General features: G+C 32.9%; 2 protein-coding genes across 3 annotated transcripts; one reads left to right on the top strand and one right to left on the bottom strand.

Moving 5' to 3' along the window:
* The first annotated feature begins 2,878 nt into the window (after positions 1–2,878).
* LOC110180423 (uncharacterized) lies at positions 2,879–13,531 on the top strand. Its single transcript, XM_020948094.2, has 4 exons — positions 2,879–3,195; positions 11,525–11,610; positions 11,676–12,255; positions 13,377–13,531. The coding sequence occupies exons 2-4, from the start codon at positions 11,539–11,541 to the stop codon at positions 13,529–13,531; spliced, it is 807 nt and encodes a 268-aa protein (XP_020803753.2). The 5' UTR covers positions 2,879–3,195; positions 11,525–11,538.
* A 1,331-nt stretch (positions 13,532–14,862) lies between these two features.
* On the bottom strand, positions 14,863–18,239 carry LOC110180422 (uncharacterized). 2 transcript variants are annotated; one of them, XM_086835474.1, is made up of 3 exons: positions 18,048–18,239; positions 17,670–17,954; positions 14,863–17,035 (listed from the first exon to the last, which is right to left on the bottom strand). In XM_086835474.1, exons 2-3 carry the CDS (start codon positions 17,857–17,859, stop codon positions 15,138–15,140), a joined length of 2,088 nt encoding a protein of 695 aa, XP_086691600.1. In that variant the 5' UTR covers positions 17,860–17,954; positions 18,048–18,239; the 3' UTR covers positions 14,863–15,137. The 2 variants fall into 2 exon arrangements, with proteins under 2 accessions (XP_086691600.1, XP_020803752.2); XM_020948093.2 differs by lacking the exon at positions 18,048–18,239 and having other exon boundaries at positions 17,670–18,032.
* Between the last annotated feature and the right edge of the window lie 2,528 nt (positions 18,240–20,767).

The following is a 20,767-nucleotide window of genomic DNA, read 5'->3' as shown; positions in this document are numbered from 1 at the left end:
TATTTTCCACATTTTTTTTATATCTTCCGGAACCCCTAGTTAAATTTTTCTTTATTAATTACCCTCAGAAACCCCTCTCTTATAATGGAAACAACGTCTCTGTGCTGCGTTTCTTAACGCTTGTCGCTCGGGGGGATCGCTGAGTTGGCTTACGGAAATAGCTCTCTTTTTGGACACTCCAGACCAAGCCAATTAATCAGCTGTTTGGGCCTTGTATTTTTTATTTTTTTGGTAATTATCTCAAGTATGTAGAGCAAACTACGCACGCACTTTACTGGACCTTATAAGAACCTGACTCTAATTGAAGTCTATTCTAAGAACCTTTCCACTCATAACTTATTTGTATTTGCTATTTTTATACCCTTTGCAAGGGTATTATTATATCAGTCAGTTTTAGGAGGGAGAGGAATTTTCTAGTCCCGCCCCTGTGATGAGCAGAGGCGAAAGTGCGGAGCCAACGGTGCGTATGTGTAATGTGCCTGGACCTGACTAAGTATCTATGATCAGTAAGTATCTGTGATCAGTAAGTAACTATGATCAGTAAATAATTATGATCAGTAATTAACTATAATCAGTAAGTATACATAAACATTGAAAAACAATAATCAGTAAGTAAATATGATCAGAAAGTATCTATGAACATTTGTTAACTATGATCAGTAAGTATCTTTAACCAGTAAGTATCTATGATCGGTTACTAAGATTGAACACTAATAAACAATGACTTGCAACTTTTGTAACACAACACATATCTGAGACTTGGCTGGCAGCAGTCACTTCGTTCCGGGGATGTTAGAACTAGTTGGGAATTATATGCACCCATGTGCGAGATTTGTTTTGGAAAAAGAGCAAGGGATTTTAATGAAACTATGGTGTTATTCTTGTATATAATTATACTAGTGTATACATCGGATCTTTCAGGCTGAGGTACTAGCCATAAGGGAAGCAGTCGAACTTTCCTTAGGGCAGGACCTCAGGGGCAAAAGAGTTCGAATCTACTCGGATAGCCAAGCGGCTATAAAATCCCTATCTGCCGTGAAAACAAACTCACGACTAGTGGCAGAATGCAAGAAGGCCCTTAACAGACTTGCCGACAAAAATAAGGTACAAGTAACATGGGTACCGGGACACAACGAGATCCCAGGTAATGAGAAGGCAGACGAACTAGCCCGTGCAGGCTCGGCGGGGCTAAGTTCTGACTTCGAACTACCAATCTCCCTAAACGCGATCCAGACAAGGATCCATGACCACTTTAGACAGATAGCCAGTAAAGAATGGCAAAGGAAGAGCGATCACAGAAGGTCAAGGGAATGTTGGCCGAGGTACGACAAAAAACGAACCAGGGAACTGCTATCCAACAGCAAGCGGGATATCAGCAGGTTCACGGCACTCACCACGGGACATTGGGCGATCGGTTCGCACGCAATGAAGTTGGGACTGCCATACAACGCAATCTGTAGAAGCTGTAAGCAACCTACAGAGCAAGAGACACCGGAACATCTGCTCTGCTTCTGCCCAGCGCTAAACCACATCAGATTTCGCCACTTCGGTGCCTACCAGATGGAGTCACTGAGAAGCATAGGTAAGCTGAAAGTTTCAGCAATCCTATGTTTCCTTGCTGACTCTGGATGGTACTGATAGTGTATTACAACAAAAAAGAAACAGAGGGTGTGGATCAAAAAGGAGCTAAGCTCTAATTGGAGGCCCCAGCCTTGGGCCTTACCACTGTAACCTACCTACCATACATCGGATCATGGCGAAACAAAAATTATAACTTTTCCAGTTTTCAATAGATTTTCATTAAATTTAATATATAGAGCCAGTGTGATTGGAAAAAAAATTAAGATATATAATAACTTAAGGTTTCATGTGGCTTTTTTACAGCTTCCTTGGCTTGCCACAAAGACAGTTGAAACCACACCAAAAGCAACATTGTCAGCTTTAGTCCTTAGTTTAGTGAAAAGACGAGTCGAGCAACTAGAAACTAGAACTAGAATCAAGAACGTCACACAGTGGAAGTTTTACTAAAAATATAAACAAGGTATATACTTATGTACATATATATAAATATATAAAATATATATATAAATATATAATATATATGTATATAAAAATATATACTCTTGCAGTTTGCACTTATTAAATTTAAAATATTCACATTCGTTTAATCAATATTTATCAATATCTTTAAATGACACTTTTTTTGACAAATTCAAATTTTTAAAATGTCATAACTTGGCCAAAAATATTTTAATTTTAATTTGGAAAGTTACTATAGTTTAGTTTTAGTTTTTATTAGGATTATAAATGTGCATACTCAATTTAAATTTTGCAAGGATATAAAAATTAAAATAAATAGATGGCTAAAACTTTCTATTTATTTTTATACGTTATCGATATAATTAATACCATACCCATTGCATATAAATTTAAATTTTAAATTTAACTAAATGTAATATTAACCTCTTTTCAAATAAATACAATATACAAATATTTATAAATCGATATTGATATTATACTATTATTTGCATAATTAAAAAGTTAATACAAATTATAGCTATTATTTCTTTTATTTTTTCAACCACTATGATATTATTTTAATGGGGAATTTTCCCGCTTTGACCCACTGTTTCTCGACGCATTGCGCATGCGCAACGCTGGCTGCGCAGTGGCTGCGTGGCCAATATTAAAATAAAAATAAAGACGGGACTCGGAAGCGTATATATGTTTGTTTATATATGTGGCCATATATGTATGTATATATACGCGTGTGTGTATATATGTTGGATTTTTTTTGCGCTGTCGCAGTCGCTGCCTCAGTCGGCGTCGCTGCTTACCTTTCCATACAAAAGTCGTTGAAATGCGAGCGGCCAGCGGCAAACGAACTCAGAACGTTGCCGCTGCGCAGACGCAACGCACGCGCCACACACACACGCCCTCGCACACACACCGCACACACACACCGGTCGCACTTGCAAGCCGGCTTTGCAGAAATTCGTACTGAACTTGCAACATTTTTCCAATTTAAATTTCAAGATCAAAGAAACGTATTTTTTTCCGTATTTTGTTTTGTGAATAAAAAAAGTATAATAAATAAAAACAGCATAAATAAACCCTGCGTGTGTTAAACAATTTTAAGTGTCAACTATTTACTGGTGGATCCAAAACAAGCGTAAATTACGCACAAATATTCAGGTAATTCAAGTTAATTCACTCGAGAGTTCAAGTTTATGGTCAGAGAAAAATTAAGTGAAAACTATTTTTTAAGTGATTCGCTGTTATGTTAATTGTTCACAATATAAGTTGAAAAAAATTCAATTAAAATCGAAAAAAAGGAGATGAAAAAATTTATTTAAAAAGAAAAGAAAAGGAATTTGTACAAATTAAAGAGGAGGTTGTGAAAAAAAGAAGAGGAATTTGTAAAAAATTAAAAGAAATGAACAAAAATTAAAGAAATTTGCAGATAATAAATAATGAAGACTTTGTGCTTAAAGAAAATTAAGATACAAATATAAATAAGGCATAAAAAGTATATAGTATTTTATATAAAAAGAAAGTATAAGGATATATTTATTAGGAACTTTTATTTAATTAATCTGAAAAAGCTTTCATTTTTAAAACCATTTATTATAAATTGTTCCTTAAAAAATTAAAATATAGCAAATTATGAAACAAATGAATTTTATAAAACAAAGTGCAGCAAAATATATATTAAAGAAAATCTTTGCACTTGTTTTCAATTTAATTTGAATAAAATTAAAGACCTTTTATAATTTAAGTTAATAAGTAATGGTATTGCTTTGAGTTAGAAAAAAAAACTTTTTAAAAAATATGAATGAAAAACAATCAAAATGTATGCAAAAAATCAATTAAAATCCTTTGAAAAATACTTTAAATACCGAACTAATATTAAAAATAAACTGAAAGTATATTTAAAGAAATATGAACAGTTCAGCGACACTGTGAAACAGCAGCAAAACAAAATATTTGAAGAAATTGCACCTGTTCCACCTGGAATTTATATTTCTCAACGAGAACTCTCCTTTTGTCACTCATTCGAATAATCGAATTAGCCTCAAATCCCCCGAAAACTCTCTCAGGAGAGAGGACCCCCCTCAAACCCGAGCCCCTTCTTTTCGTAAAAATGGATGAAATACCTGATCGGAATACCTGAGGAAAGTCAGAGAAGGAGTGACGAGGGGGGAGCTAACACTAACTGAATACCAAAAGGGGGCAGGGGGAGAGGGTGTCAACGATGTGCAGTTAATAGAACCCGCTATGAACAAAAAAAAGAGGTTGGATGGGGACTTTTTTATGTGCCCCATGCAACAGGCATTTGTGCATTTCAATGAGCTGAGTAAGCTCCAAAAAAATCGAAAGAAAACCAAACAAAAGACCCACAAAAAAATCATAATAAAATTACTCACTTACACAGAAATTAAACCCTAAAAAAAAAAAAACAAAAATAAACATAGATAATATTTACATCACGTTGAGGGTTCTCCATTTTTGGGCCCTTGGAATGTTGTGGAAAGCAAAAGTTTAAACATTATTTACTTTTTGTTTTATTAACGATTGCGCAAGACAACTTTCTACGAAAGTGAAGGTTATTGCATTTTGTTTTTAAGTGATGAATTCTATTAAATAATTTAATGGGGGCCTATGTAGGCTAATTAAAAATAACAAAAATACAAATATAAAATGATAGTTTTCTATTGAAGTAAAGAAAAGAAATTTTAAAGTATAAAACTCTATAAAAATGTATTTGTATTTTTATTTAATATTTAATTATAGCTTAGTTAGAAGCTTAAAACTAAGCGAAGAAATCATTTCCGACCCCATAAAGCATATATATTTTTGATCAGCTTCAACAGGCGAATCTTTCTAGCCATATTCTGCAGAAAAGAAAATTTTTCATAAATTTTAAATTTTTTTTATCAAAAAAAGGAAAGGAAAGGCAAAAATTTCAATTTTTTAGAATTTTAAATTGAGTATGCAGATTTATTAAACTACTAAAAACTAGCATAGAACAGCTTCCCGAATTAAAATTAATACATTTTTGGCGTAGTTATGCGATTTTTAAAATTTGATGTGACGAAAAAATTGTCATATAAAAATTTCGTTAAACTAATATTTAATAATTTATTTTTTATACTCAGAAACCCGAAAAACCTTCTTAGTAGACTTTCCATTCACTTTAAAACAATAAACCTAATAATTGTCAAACTTACTCCTTTTTGTATATTTATTATATTTAATTTATCAACTAATACTAATTCTAATTGTGATCAATTTAATCAAATTTCTCTCAGTGCTGATCAGCTGATCCGTAGAGCCCTTCTTTAAAAAAAACTGACCTTCGCCGTGGCGATTTTAAATCGTTTACTGACCCCCAACTTCAGTTCAGTTTCTGTTTCAGTTTCGCTTTCGATTAACACTTACTTTACCTTTATTTTTATTCTTTTTTTTATATTTTTAAATACCAAAAGTGGTTGCATCCTTGCAGTTAACGGGTTCCGATTCTCACGGCTGTCACTTCAACACCGTTCGGGCCATAAATTCTCGGCTTAAACAAAAGAATTAAGAATTTCGGGAACGGAAATCAAACTGGATATTTTCAGCATTATTATTTCTATTGAGAAACCTCAATTCTAAGACGATTAATTAGACCAATTGTTTTGTCTTTCCTTTTTTTTTTTGGTATTTTGTATTTTTACCTTGATTCATTTGCGGTTTACAATTGACACAATGACACATTTTTCTTGCCTTGAAATTGTGTGGCACATATAGCATTGATTCGATACGATTCGAACCGATTGGCGATCAATCGAAGCCTTCTCTTGATTATAAAATTTACGCATGTTTGATGCTCTGCGTGTTTGGCAACGTGATTGGAATTTGTGAAATTTTCAATTGAATTGAACACCCAATAAATCCAATGAAAAGTTATACACAAAAAATAAGAATTAAGAAAGAGATTGATAAAATTAAAAGGGGTTTCATATGAGTAATGGAAGCAAAAACGGAAATCAAGGAAGTTTTTGAAGGTTAATCAAAAATAGAGATTAAAGTTGAATTTAGTCAAGTTATTTCTAAAAAAAAAAACCTTGTTACTTCTGATTTATAAGTTGCAACTTTAGCAACATCTACTGCTCAACATGTTGCTAGGTTGTTCTTGCATATTAATGTAGCTCAACATATTGCTAGCAATAATTTTACATAGATACAAAATTATGCTATAATTTCCATGAGCATTTCGTTATGTTAAATTTAACTTTTATTAATGAAAAATACCAAAACATTCTGATAAGGTTTTCTAGTATATAAATAAGTGCTGATCATCATACTCCTATCAATAATTTGATATTAAATCTACCCTAGAAAATGTTGCTGAAATATTCAAGAGCAATTCATCATGCTTAATTAAAGGTTTTATTAACATTCAACACTTATAAGAACCTAATTATGTTATATTATGCAATTTTTTTATTTAAAATCAAATTACTTATTAATTTATATTTAAATCCCAAAAGAAATCCCCAATTTCTTTCACTGTTTAGGCTTGTTTCGGCCCTCCCAGTTGACAGACACTTACAAGTGTGTCCAAAATCGAACTAATTTATGTTTAATTTATTGGTAAACTTGCAAAGTGGAGCTATCAGACTATCGACTATTGGCCATTAGCAGAACAAAACCCTCGATGTAAACAAATTTCGTATACAAATTAGATTTATTTCTTTGTGCCAATTCCAAAAAGCTCACCGCTCCCCCAACAAACCAATTAGTGATGTTATTTTTTTTGTTTTTTGAAAGCAATTAAGATGGAGAAATGGAAGAGTCCGGGTATCGAAATAGAAATATTTAAACCGATTTACATTCGACAGTGCCAATTTGCAAATCAGTTGAATATTTTCGTGGCGACCTCCAAAAGGGGCTTTAAATAATAAATAAATAAATAAGACAAAGAACAAAACTGACAAAAAATAAAGGTAAATAAAGATCGATTTGTCATGCCGTGCTTACAGAATCGTGACTTGTACAAAAATTATTATAATGTCGCTGCTGATGATGATGGTGATTATTATTATGCGTATCAATATCATTATTTCTGATTTATATATGTCGCCCATTCATCGAGAGCTCTTCTTTTCGGAGTATGTGTGTGTGTGGGTTTTTTTTTATAAATTGATTACTCATTTTTTTTGTGAGTATTTTTTAACTATTTTTTATTCCCTAAGCCATGTCTGGCGCCATATAAGTGTTGGGCACCTTTTTAAAAATCAAAGTACTCATCACGGAAGAAATAATTAAATATGATTGTGTTGGCTGATTATGTGAGGGAATTATTAATGTTTATTTTATGTTTTTGAAGTGGCATTAAAAAGGTTTATTTAATGTAATTAAATTTTAAAGGACTTTTGGCTTTATTTTTATATTTTCTAGTTTTTTATTTATTTAGTATTTTATTTATTTACCTAGTTTACTGAATTAATTTTCTTGTATAAAAGAAACTTAGCTTAATCAAGTCCCAGGACATATAAAAAAATACCCTTTCACTGCCTCCTGACAGATGTTAAAGATTAATGAATTTACTGACCAACTGACAACTTGATTACAACTTGAACTTAAATCAAGTAAGATATATACATATGTATGTATATATAAAGATTTAACAAAGATCAAGTCTGAGATGACCCTTCATTTTAAACAGTTTTTAAGACGAGTTTCCTTTTCTTTAACTGACTTTTGACACAAGCCTCTGTCAATCCCCTCTTTAATTACATAAGGTGATATATATACATATAAAATATACATAAAATATATATAAAATATATAAAAAATATATATAGTATATATGTATAGTATATAGTATATACTTCACTCCATTGCATTTACACTTCATTCTTGTATTTAATTTTTCTTGTACCTGAACTGCATACGATTGCGTAATGTAAATAAACCAGAGGTGGTCCTTCTTCTTTTTTTAATTGTATTTTTTGGTGCCATGCAATTTGCTTAATTTACAACTTAATTTCTGCCATGGTTTTCAATTTATCGTCGCCCCAGACAAGGGGAACCTGAACCTGAAAATTTCGTACATTTTAATTTGGCCATCAGCGTTCGAGCCTGACAATTATGATAAACGTTTATTGGCAAGGACGGCTCTTTACTTACATCCTTTGGCTATATACATATATATATATATCTCTGGCATATTTGGCAGACGATTAATCGTCTTTTTTTCTTTGGGTTTTTCTTTTTTCCTTTTTCCTGTTTTTGTGTGTGTCGTCATGTCGTACGCTCATTTAACGCCAAGCATTTTCCACCTGGCAGACTTATTGATTTCATCGCTCCAATTAAAAATCAAGCACTTATGCCTAATTACATCGGCGGTGGAAAAGGCAAAAAAAAAGGGGTGGTAATTAAAAAGGTTGTCTATAAACTTAACCCTTGATCTCAGGAATTATGTAGGGAATTTAATACAAAAAGGTATTTAACCTTCCCTTAGAAGCTTGAAATGCAATGAAGGAGTCATTTCCGACCCCATAAACCATATATATTCCTGATCAGCATCTACAGGGGAATCGATTTAGCCATCTTAGACAAAAAAAAAAATTTTCAAAAATTTTTAAGGGGTTACCAATGTGAAAAGGGGTTAAAAATGTGAATCTTTTTAAACACTAAATTGAGTATGTAGATTTATTAACCTGTTAAAAACTAGCAAAGAACTGCTTTCCGAATTAAATTTAATGCATTTTTGGCTTAGTTTAGAGATTTGAAAAACTTCGATTTAGCCAAAAAATAGCATATAAAAATACTGAATTAATATACCTAGAATACGGTAAAGAAATACTACAAAATATAAAATAGTAAAAAATAATATAAAACTTAAAGAACCAATTCATCTTTCTTCACTTTCTCCAAGACTTTAATTTTCAAGTTCTGTTGATTTTTTGCCGTACATTGTTTACATTTTGTTGACAAATGCAAATGATATTATTAATAATAAATTTATGAGTTATAAAATCACATTTACGAGCAGTTTCCTTATGCCAAAAAAAAAAAAAAAAAAACACCCTGTAAAATTATAATTGCTACTCACATTAAATAACAAAATTTACTGCCTGCCAGTGTCAATGGCCAAAGGCTAAAAACAACAAAAACAAAAAGAAAATATTTACTAAAATTTTATTGGGATTCCATACAGATTCGATGGCTTGTGCTTTTTTCTTGTTTTGGTCTTCAGACCGATGGACAAATCAATTTGCGTTTAAGCCATATCGAAAGATGGCTGGAAATAGGGAGACTTGCGGCTAGAATGCTGCTGTAATCAAAATGCGAATAAATAAAGGTACACTGGAAGAAAAGGAGAGAAGTAATAGGAAATAAAAAAAAATGGAATTTTCAAACTTTGAAAGCAGGGTTTGTTATAAGGAATATTATTTGTTTAAAACCATATTTTGGCTTCTTAAGCTAGAACTTAATTCAGAAAAGTTCTTTCGATTCACTTCTTTAAGTTTAAGTTTAAAAATTAATAATATAAATTAAAATAAAGCTTGTAAAATTTACTGTAAACTCAGGTGTCTCTTCTTAATAAACGTAAATATTTTCTAAATATTTTACATAAACAAAAATCCCTTTAAAATATTTATATTCAGGCTTAATAAAGCTTCTAAAAATGATTATAAACTGAGATGACTCCTCTTGAAATTTATTATTATTTATTATAAATATTATTTATAAAAAATCGTTCTTTGCTGAATTTTTTGCTTATTTTCTTCAGTGAACATTGGCTTCTTTTAATGAGAATCGAACTCGAGCATCTGCATAAATATATTTTTAGCCCAGAAATCTTTTGCCTGGCTCACGCCCAAAGCTTTTGGTTTTTTTGTTTTGTTTTTTAATTTTTTATTTTGTATTTTGTTGGGGGCCGGACCTGGTCCCGGGTTCAAGTAAACCCGTTTATGCAACCCATTCCCATTACCAATCCCCTCGCCCCAGGGAATGTGCGTAAACTAGATGATGCCATTAAAAATAATGTTCGAAATTGAAAAGCCTTAAAAAAATATATAAAAAAAGATATATGAAGAAGGCACCATTGACAATTTTTTTTTTACACCTTGACAGGCAAGCAAACATGTTTAACATAAAAGATAAGTCTCGAAAAGGGAACCAGTGCAGGGCAAAAAAAATGTAATTTAAACAAAAAGTGGCAAATGTACTGTCTGTCTGGGATTTTTTTTCTTTTTTGTACTGTGCGTGTGTGTGGCTGTGTGTGGGCATGAATTTATTTATAAAGGGCACGGGCATCACCAAGGGCCATAAAGTCGAAAAGCGGATCAGGTGGACGTCCTTGCAAGCTGCGATTAATGAAGTGCTAGTGACCAAGCACAGTGGTTTATTAAGTTAAAAAATTATATATTATTATTATAAAAAAAAATAAATAAAAAAAATAAATAAATATGATCCTCAAATATTTTTTAACTTCAATTATTAATAATAAGTTAAAATATTGATTTGATGTTGAGCACAATATTTTCTTTGGTATATCATATGAAAAACATCCTAAACTTTGATATATAGATATAGATATTTTAATATGAGCCTTAAATATTTGTTTAAATTCAATTATTAATAAATTAAAATATTTATATGATGTTGAGCACAATATTTTCTTTGGTATTTCATATGAAAAATATCCTAAACTTTGATATATAGATATAGATATTTAAATATGAGCCTCAAATATTATTTAAATTCAGTTATTAATAAATTAAAATATTTTCTGATGCTGAACACAATATTTTCTTTGGTATTTCATATGAAAAATATCCTAAACTTTGATATACAGATATAGCAATTTAAATATGAGCCTCAAATATTATTTAAATTCAGTTATTAAAAAATTAAAATATTTTGTGATGCTGAACACAATATTTTCTTTAGTATATCATATAAAAACTATCCTAAACTTTGATATATAGAACTTTAATAAATCTGAATGTACCGTATTAAACTTTAAAATATTATTGTTATTGAAAAATTGATAATATATAGTATGTATCAATTTAAATATATTAAATTTATTATTAAAATATTAATATTGTGGTATAATAAACAAAATAAATAACATTTAATGTTTATATACCAATATGATATTGAGAAGATGTTTTGTCCATATATCTTATAGGATTTTTTCTTATAGAAAGAACACCCTGAAATATATCTCTGCCAGAAGTTAACTAGAGAGAGGTTATGCTTATGTATTTATAAATATAAAAATGATTTTATTTATTATTTATTTAATATAATTTTAATTTGTGTTACCACCACTGTTAAGGCCAAAAACACGTTTCGTTTATGTATTTATAAATATAAAAATGATATTATTTATTATTTATTTAATATAATTTTAATTTGTGTTACCACCACTGTTAAGGCCAAAAACACGTTTCGATTTAAAGTCCCCCTCCCCCAATCTATATACTCTGTATCATATTCCCTGTGGGTTTTTGCATTCTAGGCATCTGGAGGTGCATGTGGACAAGGATGCGACAGATGACCATGGACAAGGCGACAAGGATGGGTGCCCTGCCAGTGGGTGTGCTGGTGAGTCTAAGAAACTGGAGGATGCTCCTCATCTCTGAACTGAAATAATCCCTCATCTTTTCCAGCTGTTAGCCATGGTTACCCAAGTTTTGGGCCATGGACGACTGATGGATCCACCGGCCAGGAATGCCATGTGGCGTTTCGGTTACCCCAATCCCGTCAACTACAATGACAATGAGCTCTTTTGCGGTGGCTATGCGGTTCAATGGGAGAAGAACAGTGGACGTTGTGGTGTCTGCGGAGATGCCTACCATGTCAAGTCACCGCGTCCCCATGAGGCGGGTGGAGAGTATGCCAAGGGTATTATCTCTAGATATTATACTGCCGGACAGGAGATCGAAGTGGAGGTGGAACTTACCGCCAATCATTATGGTCGCTTTGAGATGTTCTTGTGTCCGAATAATAATCCCAGGCATGAGGCCACTCAGGAGTGCTTCGATCGATATCCCCTGCCCATATCTGGCAGTCGGGAGCATCGATATCTTATTCCACGTGATGCCAAGAAGAAGGATATCTTCAGGTATAGAGTCCGGCTGCCGCCCTATGTCACCTGCACACAGTGTGTCCTTCAGTGGACATATTACACGGCCAATATGTGGGGTACCTGTGCCAATGGCACCGAGGCCGTCGGTTGCGGCAAGGCAGGTGAGAGAGAGATGGGAATCCTATATATATAGAGGGGAAAAATTTATTAAAAAATATATATATATTTCTATATATGTTGAAATTTTAAAAATCTAAGAATATAAGTATAACATTTATAGAAATGTTAAGCAGCGAAATATTAGGAAAACTTTTAAGGAAATTGTAAACATTTCAAAACATTAGTAAAACATTTAAACAGCAAAAAATAGTGGTATGATATCAACTTTATAGAACACATTTTCAATTTCAAGATAAATATAGAGGTAATATTTTTAAAAATTTTGAAAACTTAATATTTCATTAAATAGTATTTACTTTTCATATTATTTTTATACCCTTGCAAAGGTATTATAATTTTAGTCAAAAGCTTGAAATTAAGCGAAGGAATCATTTCCGACCCTATAAATTATATATATTCTTGATCAGCATCAACAGGCGAATCTATCTAGATATTTCGGGCAAAAAAAATTTTTCTTCAAAAAAAAATTTAAAATTTTTCATCGTTAAAATTTTTAAAATTAAAAAAAAAATTGAATTTTTAAAGGAATTTAATTGAGTGCACAGATTTATTAAGCTAATAAAAACTAGCAAAGGAGCGCTTTCCGATTTAAAATTAATGCATTTTTAACGAAGTTATGAATTTTTTAAACTCTGATTTTTCGACAAAAATGTCACATTATTTTAACTATAATCGATTAAAACACTGGTATTATAATTTTAGTCAGAAGCTTAAGAGAAAGTGAAGGAATCATTTCCGACCCTATAAATCATATATATTCTTGATCAGCATCAACAGGCGAATCTTTCTAGCTATATCCGGCAGACATAAAAAATTTCAATAAAATTTAAATTTTTCATAGAAAAAAGAAAAGGGTAACCCCTTTAAAAATTTTCAAAAAATTAAAAAAAATTAATTTCTATTACATTTTAAACTGAGTATGCAGATTTATTAACCTAATAAAAACTAGCATAGAAATGTTTTTTCGGATTAAAATTAATGCCTTTTTGGCTTAGTTATGAGATTTTTTAATTTTGATTTTGTCGAAAATATTGTCATATTAAAATATACAGTTTTTATTTATTTATTAATAAATTTTAACTCCTAATAATTTGATTTGTAGAAACCTTCCGAAATTGTGCGGATGTGGCTATTATCTCAAACACCGGCGGTGGTGTTCCACCGATTTTCGTGAACAACAAGTCGCCATATCTTCTTTACTATCGGGATTATCGGGCGCCGGAAGACAACAATATCTTTCCCCTTATTGTGCGGTGAGTATGGGGAATTTTTAATAATTTATGTAGATATATAAAAAAATTATTTGGGATAAAGCTTTGTCTTTTCTTTACATGATTGCCTGTAATATTTTATTATTTGTTATTTACTTATTTATTTATTATTATTTGAAAATGAGCTTTGCTTCTGTACTTAAATTATCATTATAAGTCGTTTTTTATTTTTATTTAACCATTAGTATTTTTTGAAGTAATCAATACTATATTTTGGTAATCTATCTTCTATCATATTATTTACTTTTTAATTCGCTTTACTGTAACTTTCAAATGTTACTTTTTATTTATTTTTTAATAGAAAAGCTTGGAGTTATATCTTGTTATTTGGTTTATGTATCTATTTATTTTTCCCTGTTTTACTATTTGTTTAAAAATATTATTGATTTTAAAGACTGTATTTATTTTTCAAACTATACAAACTATCTTTTTTTGAATCTACCTTGCAACATGTCGTACTTTCCCTATTTTTCACATTAAAAGCATTTTCTTACATTTTTAAATATATTCTCTAATATATTTCTATACATTATTCTATATCTTTCGTACATTTTCAACATTCGTCTCCACTATTTTACCCGATTTCTAACCATCTTTTTCTTAAATAATCAATTGTTTTTGCCTAAAATGTATATTTTCCTCAATTTATGTAATGGTTTTTAGTTTTTTTTTTTACTTTTTCTACCTGGACATAGTCCTCTATCCTTTCCTAATTTATCAATAGTTCATGCCTTACAAAAATATATATATAATTTTAAACTGGAGAGTAATATCATCTTGCTTTGGTTTCTAGCAATGCCACGCGGCATGCGCGCAAACGAGGCAAAGGGCTTAAACCCGCTTAACCACGCTAAATCCGCTTAACTGATATATATATATATATATCTATATATATTTGCTTACCCCGATATATATACATCGCCTCTCCTTCCGCTTCGCAAATGCTTTTTAGACCGACAAATCAGACACATATAAATCATCCAGCTGGAGTTCAGAGTTCATAATAAGAGAAAAATGGTAAAGGTAAAAAATCTGTGTACATTTAAGTCATTAAAATTAAAACAGTGTTGCCAAATTATATACATTTTTATTTTATAAATTAAATTAAATTTAAAAGTAGAAAAAAAGGAAAACACAAACATTTAATATAGAGCCTAACTTAAGCCAAAATTTGTGGTAACACTTTGCGGCAATATCTAACCTGGCAACACTGCATTTAAAGGTTTTGGGAAAACACACACACACTCTGCTGTATATAAATAATTAAAGCTTAAATAAATTTGAAGCCCATTTAATAAAAAAAAATGCCTTGAATGCTTCATATATAACACATGAAATTTTATTTGAATTAAACGAAGAAACGAATGCTTTGAAAAAACCAAGTGTTAACTCAAACCAAATTGGCGATATATTATTTTTGATATATTCTTAGAGCGAGGCATGGGGATCGGACTTTCACCTGGATATATGTAGATAGGAAATTGGAAATAGGAAATTGCAGATCCGATCCCAGCCAATAATCCTTGCATTTTCGTATAAATTTTGATTTTTTAGCGCCTCTTTGGTTTTTGTTTTTTTTTTGTATTTGGTTTTTATTTGATCTGTTGGCTTTTTGTGGTCATTGAACAACTTGCATCCGGATACATAAAGGCCATGATGAGGACTAGAAATACAGCAACTTGTACGAGTCCCACCAGCACGGTCTTGAATAGCTTCAATCGTACCTTGGGCTCCACATTGCTCTGAATGGGTGATCTTTTGATAAGTCTTGAATTTCTAGTAGTTACCACTTGTTGCTTAGGCTTTTTCAACTTCTTTTTTGGTTTTGTTTGTGTTGGAATTAAATTTGTTTGAGGAGAATCAAGAGGTGCTGTCTGATCCTGCACCGGAGCCTCTTCCTCCTCGGTTTGTGTTGTGCTATTCACCTGCTTGGATCCACTTGGTACATCCTGCAATTGATTTTGAAGTGTCTGAAGCTGCTGATGATGATACCCTGAGTTCTCCTTGGAGGGTATACCTACTGCCAGGCTGGAATAGAGGAAATCCTCTTCCGTTTTCTTGGCCAAACTATTGATAAACATGAATATGTCATGATCAAGGAGATTAAATGAACCACTTCCTCGTCGTAGCTGTTGTATTAAAACATTAGGATTCTCGCGAATCATTCGTAAATTGGTACAATGCAATGGGGGAGGATTACACTCCGGTGAATTAATATTCATTAGAGATTGCTGATGATCCACTTTGGGTTGTGGCAAATAGAAACATTGCGTTTCATCGCTGGCCTTCAGCTCATTGAGGGTCTTGGTCTCAATGCGAAATTCCCGGACCACAGCCAAACTATGTGCAAATGCCACAACATTAACCCTTTGAATGATCTTGGCCCTTTGCTCTATATGTAGAAATCCCACCTGGAGTAGAGGCATCTCCACAAACAGCATGGGACCACAACGTGGTGTATAGTAGGTAGTCGAGGATTGACGATCTATGTCATAGGAGAACATATTGTTGCTTCTCTGATTCACCGCATTCGATCCTCGGAGTGTACTCTCCAGCTTCACATTGAGTTCCTGCAGCAAACGGATTTCATGCTGCAAAGTTGGTAAATTCTGACAAACCATATTCATTTCCTTTTCCCGCTGCTCCTTTTGGCATATGTAATGCTCACGCTGTCGCAACTCATTTAGCTGATAAATCAATCGCTCCTGATTATTATCCTCGAGATGTTTCTGCTGATTCTGCTTGGGCAACTGAAGACGACTGCCTATCGAACTGGTCGGAGTGATACTCATCTCCGTAATTGATGATAGTTCCAAACCCTGTTCCAGGGCCTTGCTGTGCAGCATCTCCTCGGAATTGGTCTTTTCAAGAGGTAATGACTTTTCAAATCCAATCATTTCCAGATTCTCACAACTGTGACGCAACTGACGTGCTGTTAGCAACTCCTTGACCTTCTTCACCGGCTTGCATAGATACACAAAGCTCTTGTTTTGTGGATCACCTGGCAGGGATATGGGTTTACCCATCCTCGATAGATTCACAGGACTGCTGCTTCGACTACTTGTATCATTAAATTCAAGTACTTCTATTTGCTCCTTATTATCGCATTCTCGCTGCTTAAGATTACATTCCCGATTCCGGGATCTATCCAATATAGGTATACCACTACCCTCAACACGAATGTTCCGATGTCCTCCACCGGGAATTGGCATAGGAATACTACAGTGACTTACTTGTGGCGTGTTGGGGTTACGAGGTGTCTTCTTCATCTGTAGAGGCTCCGGTTTGATATCCATTTCCGTACGCATTCGAGTGAGATTTCGATTCGGTGATTGTAGTCTGGTTACACGTGGCAAATTGCTGCGTTGTTTTGTGGATGTGGCATTGCCATGACCAGCTGAGAGTGGTGTGTGTGGTGCAATCGATGTTTGGATAGTGTTTCCTTGGGCATAAGTACCACGATTACGCGGCGAGCGACGAGGAGCTTGAGCTGGGAGAAAGAAAAGGAGTATAAAGGATTCACAGAAATTAGTAGGGTGACAAGGAAGCTGGTGGAACTGCGGCATGCCGAAGTTTAAAGTTTTTAAAGATTAAAGATTCTTAAAGATTCTTAAGGAATCTTTAGGAATCTTTAGGAATCGTTAAGAATCTTTATATCTTGCATTTTCGAATTTTTATCATTATAAAACTTAAATAGTCTTAAAGATTCTTAGATTCCTTAAAGTTTTATAATGATATAATGATAAAACTTTAAGGAATCTTTAGGATTCTTTAAGACAATTTAAGATTCTTAAAGATTCTTAAAGATTCTTAAAGATTCTTAAAGATTCTTAAAGATTCTTAAAGATTCTTAAAGATTCTTAAAGATTCTTAAAGATTCTTAAAGATTCTTAAAGATTCATAAAGATTCCTTAAAGTTTTATCATTATCATTATGAATCTTTAAGAATCTTAAAGAATCTTTAAGAACCTTTAAGATGCTTTAACAATCTTTAAGAACCCTAAAATCTTTGAATCTTTTAAGTTTTTAAAAATCATTAAGAATCTTTAAGAACCTTTAAGCATCCTTAAGAATCCATAAGAACCTTTAAAAATGTTCAAGAAATGAGAAATAGATAGACTCACTTGTGGGCAATCCTCGGCATAGTAACTCTGTTCGTGTGTAGGTCATCTTGCGGCGCACAGTCTGTTGTCCTTGATTGCCACTTTGTCCTGGTGGCAACTGACCCGCAGCTGAAGGTTGCAGGATTTGCTGCAGGCCATGATCCTGGTTGCGATTTATGGAACGCATTTGATTATAGCGTTTCTGATTCATGATTCTGAATCTGTAGCCACATTTGTGACGCTTGTGTGACGCTTATTGCGTTTATTACTTGTTTTGTTAATATCACCGTTTGTTTAATGGTTTAACTAAAATATTATAAAACAATGTGAGTTAAGAGAGCGAATGCCTTGAGTTCCTATATCTGAAGGTCTGATTAAATGAATGACAAATATACTTACATAATGTTTGTGGTGGAACGATCAATACAAAGGTTACTATGATGGTGAAAATTCGGATTAAAAATCTTACAAAAATAATAAATAGTTTAAATATGTATATCAAAGAAAAAACATTACGCCTACTTATATGATGATTTGGAAAATAAGCAAGGCTTTCAATCTTTACGCTAAATTTACATCAATTTCATTTGTTTAGTAAAACAGAACCTGGAGGTTCAAAAACAATACTTTTAAAAGACTCTATGAAACACAACCATAGAGGTTAAAAAAAATATACAAGATAAAACTCAAAGACAAGATCTATTAAACTATAAGGAACCATTCCGGTTCCTATTCAAAAAATTAAGCCATCGTTTTAACAGGTTAACCAAATCGTTAAATTTAATCACTTTTAATAAAATTTATCATCGTCCTCTTGGCAGGATGCCATCTTTGCCTTTTCCAATGCCTCTTGCTGTAGCATCTCATATTCGGGTTCAGTGCACCACCTGACATGGTGCTCCGTTGAGCTGGGACAAGTCCATGACATCTCTTCGGGTATTGGTGAAAGGTTCCTCCGCGTTGGAGATTTGATAGCGTGAAGGGATCTGCCCAGCTGCCAGCTGTAGGGACTGCTCAAGGATACGCGAGCCCGTTGGGCGGAGCAGCCATGGTTGGAGACCTGGGGCTGGACGGGGAAACCGTGGTCCTCGACAACCGGTGGCTGGCTCCGCATATTGAATTCAGAAACAGCATTGCCGTAACTAATCCGGCGTTCTGCCAAATAACGACGTCTCTCGGCCCGGCGAAGATCGTCCCCAAATGTCTGCATCCTGCCAGTCTAGCGTTCTCCTTGTTTCGAAAAAATAAGAAATTGAAAATAGAAAATAGAGTCACTAGAAATTTTTAAAATAGAGTTCTGAACAGACTAACACCGAGACAAATCTGATGTTTATTGACAGTAATTTATGTTGAAAATCATTTCAGGGCTAACTTGTGTTTAGATTTTATTGATAAATTCAGTCAAAAACACAAAATTAAGTGATCTAGTCGATCTAGTCATCTCTGATATAAATTAAATTTTTTTAAATATTTTTCAAAATTTTATAAGGGGTAACATCGTTAAATTTTTTTTAAAATTGGTAAAATTTTGCATTTTTAATTGAGTATGCAGATTTATTAGGATGAAAAATACTAACAAAGGACCGCTTTCCGAATTAAAATTAATGCATTTTTGGCTGAGTTATGAGATTTTTAAACTTTGATTTTTCGACAAAATTGTCACATAAATATATAGTTAAAATCAATTAAGAAATGGTTTTATAATTGTCATAATTAAGACTTACCGCAGTAGAGGACACGTGGCTTTTCCTTTATCCATATTGCTTATATCCATTCCAGGGTCATAATCTTGGTAATATTAACTAGCGTAATCATAGTATCGAAGATCACTTCCTGCTCATCCAGTTGTATTCCACCTGCCACTTCATATTTTTCACTCACTAATCACTTGCACAATAGATGTTAACGCTAGGTACCCCTAGGACAGACTGAGCTCGCGGCGACACAAGTGCCTCTATTTATAGGTCCCGAGTCAAGCAAACACAGAAAGTGAGAGCGAGAGAGTAAGAGCCGCCGCTAGAGAAAGGCAGAGCGACATGCAGAGTTAACTCCAGAGATGCACAGTGCGAGTGGGGATGGAAGTGGGACTTGGAGTAAGAGAGAGGGAGAGCGAGAGAACTGTTGATGCTGATCAAGAATATGTTTACTTAATAAAGGAGTCACTGCGTTGCAAACTTTTGACTAAAATAAGAACAATAAATATTGATTAAAAAAATAGCGAGTATTTTTTTAGCTTAGTTATGATCGATTTTTTTGCTTAGTTATGTGTTTTTTAAACTTTGATTTTTGGACAAAATTGTCACATAAATATATAGTTAAAATCAATTAAAAAATGTTATTATCATTTTAGTCAGAAGCTTTAAACTAAGTGAAGAAGTCATTTCCGACCATATAAATCATATATATTCTTGATCAGCATTAGCAGGCGGGTCGATCTAGCCATCTCTGATAAAAATTTAATTTTTAAAATATTTTTCAAAATTTTATAAGGGGTAACATCGTTAAAATTTTTTTAAAATTGGCAAAATTTTGCATTTTTAATTGAGTATGCAGATTTATTAAGATAAAAAATACGAACATAGGACCGCTTTCCGAATTAAAATTAATGCATTTTTGGCTGAGTTATGAGATTTTTAAACTTTGATTTTTCGACAAAATTGTCACATAAATATATAGTTAAAATCGACTAAGAAATGGTTTTATAATTGTCATAATTAAGACTTACCGCAGTAGAGGACACGTGGCTTTTCCTTTATCCATATTGCTTATATCCATTCCAGGGTCATAATCTTGGTAATATTAACTAGCGTAATCATAGTATCGAAGATCACTTCCTGCTCATCCAGTTGTATTCCACCTGCCACTTCATATTTTTCACTCACTAATCACTTGCACAATAGATGTTAACGCTAGGTACCCCTAGGACAGACTGAGCTCGCGGCGACACAAGTGCCTCTATTTATAGGTCCCGAGTCAAGCAAACACAGAAAGTGAGAGCGAGAGAGTAAGAGCCGCCGCTAGAGAAAGGCAGAGCGACATGCAGAGTTAACTCCAGAGATGCACAGTGCGAGTGGGGGTGGAAGTGGGACTGAGAGTAAGAGAGAGGGAGAGCGAGAGAA

This window comes from Drosophila serrata, unplaced genomic scaffold (assembly GCF_035046125.1).
Source record: "Drosophila serrata isolate PLE 108 unplaced genomic scaffold, ASM3504612v1 contig_276, whole genome shotgun sequence".
Lineage (NCBI taxonomy): Eukaryota > Metazoa > Arthropoda > Insecta > Diptera > Drosophilidae > Drosophila > Drosophila serrata.
Note: the sequence above shows the minus strand (reverse complement) of the source record. Positions and strands in the feature narration are given on the sequence as shown.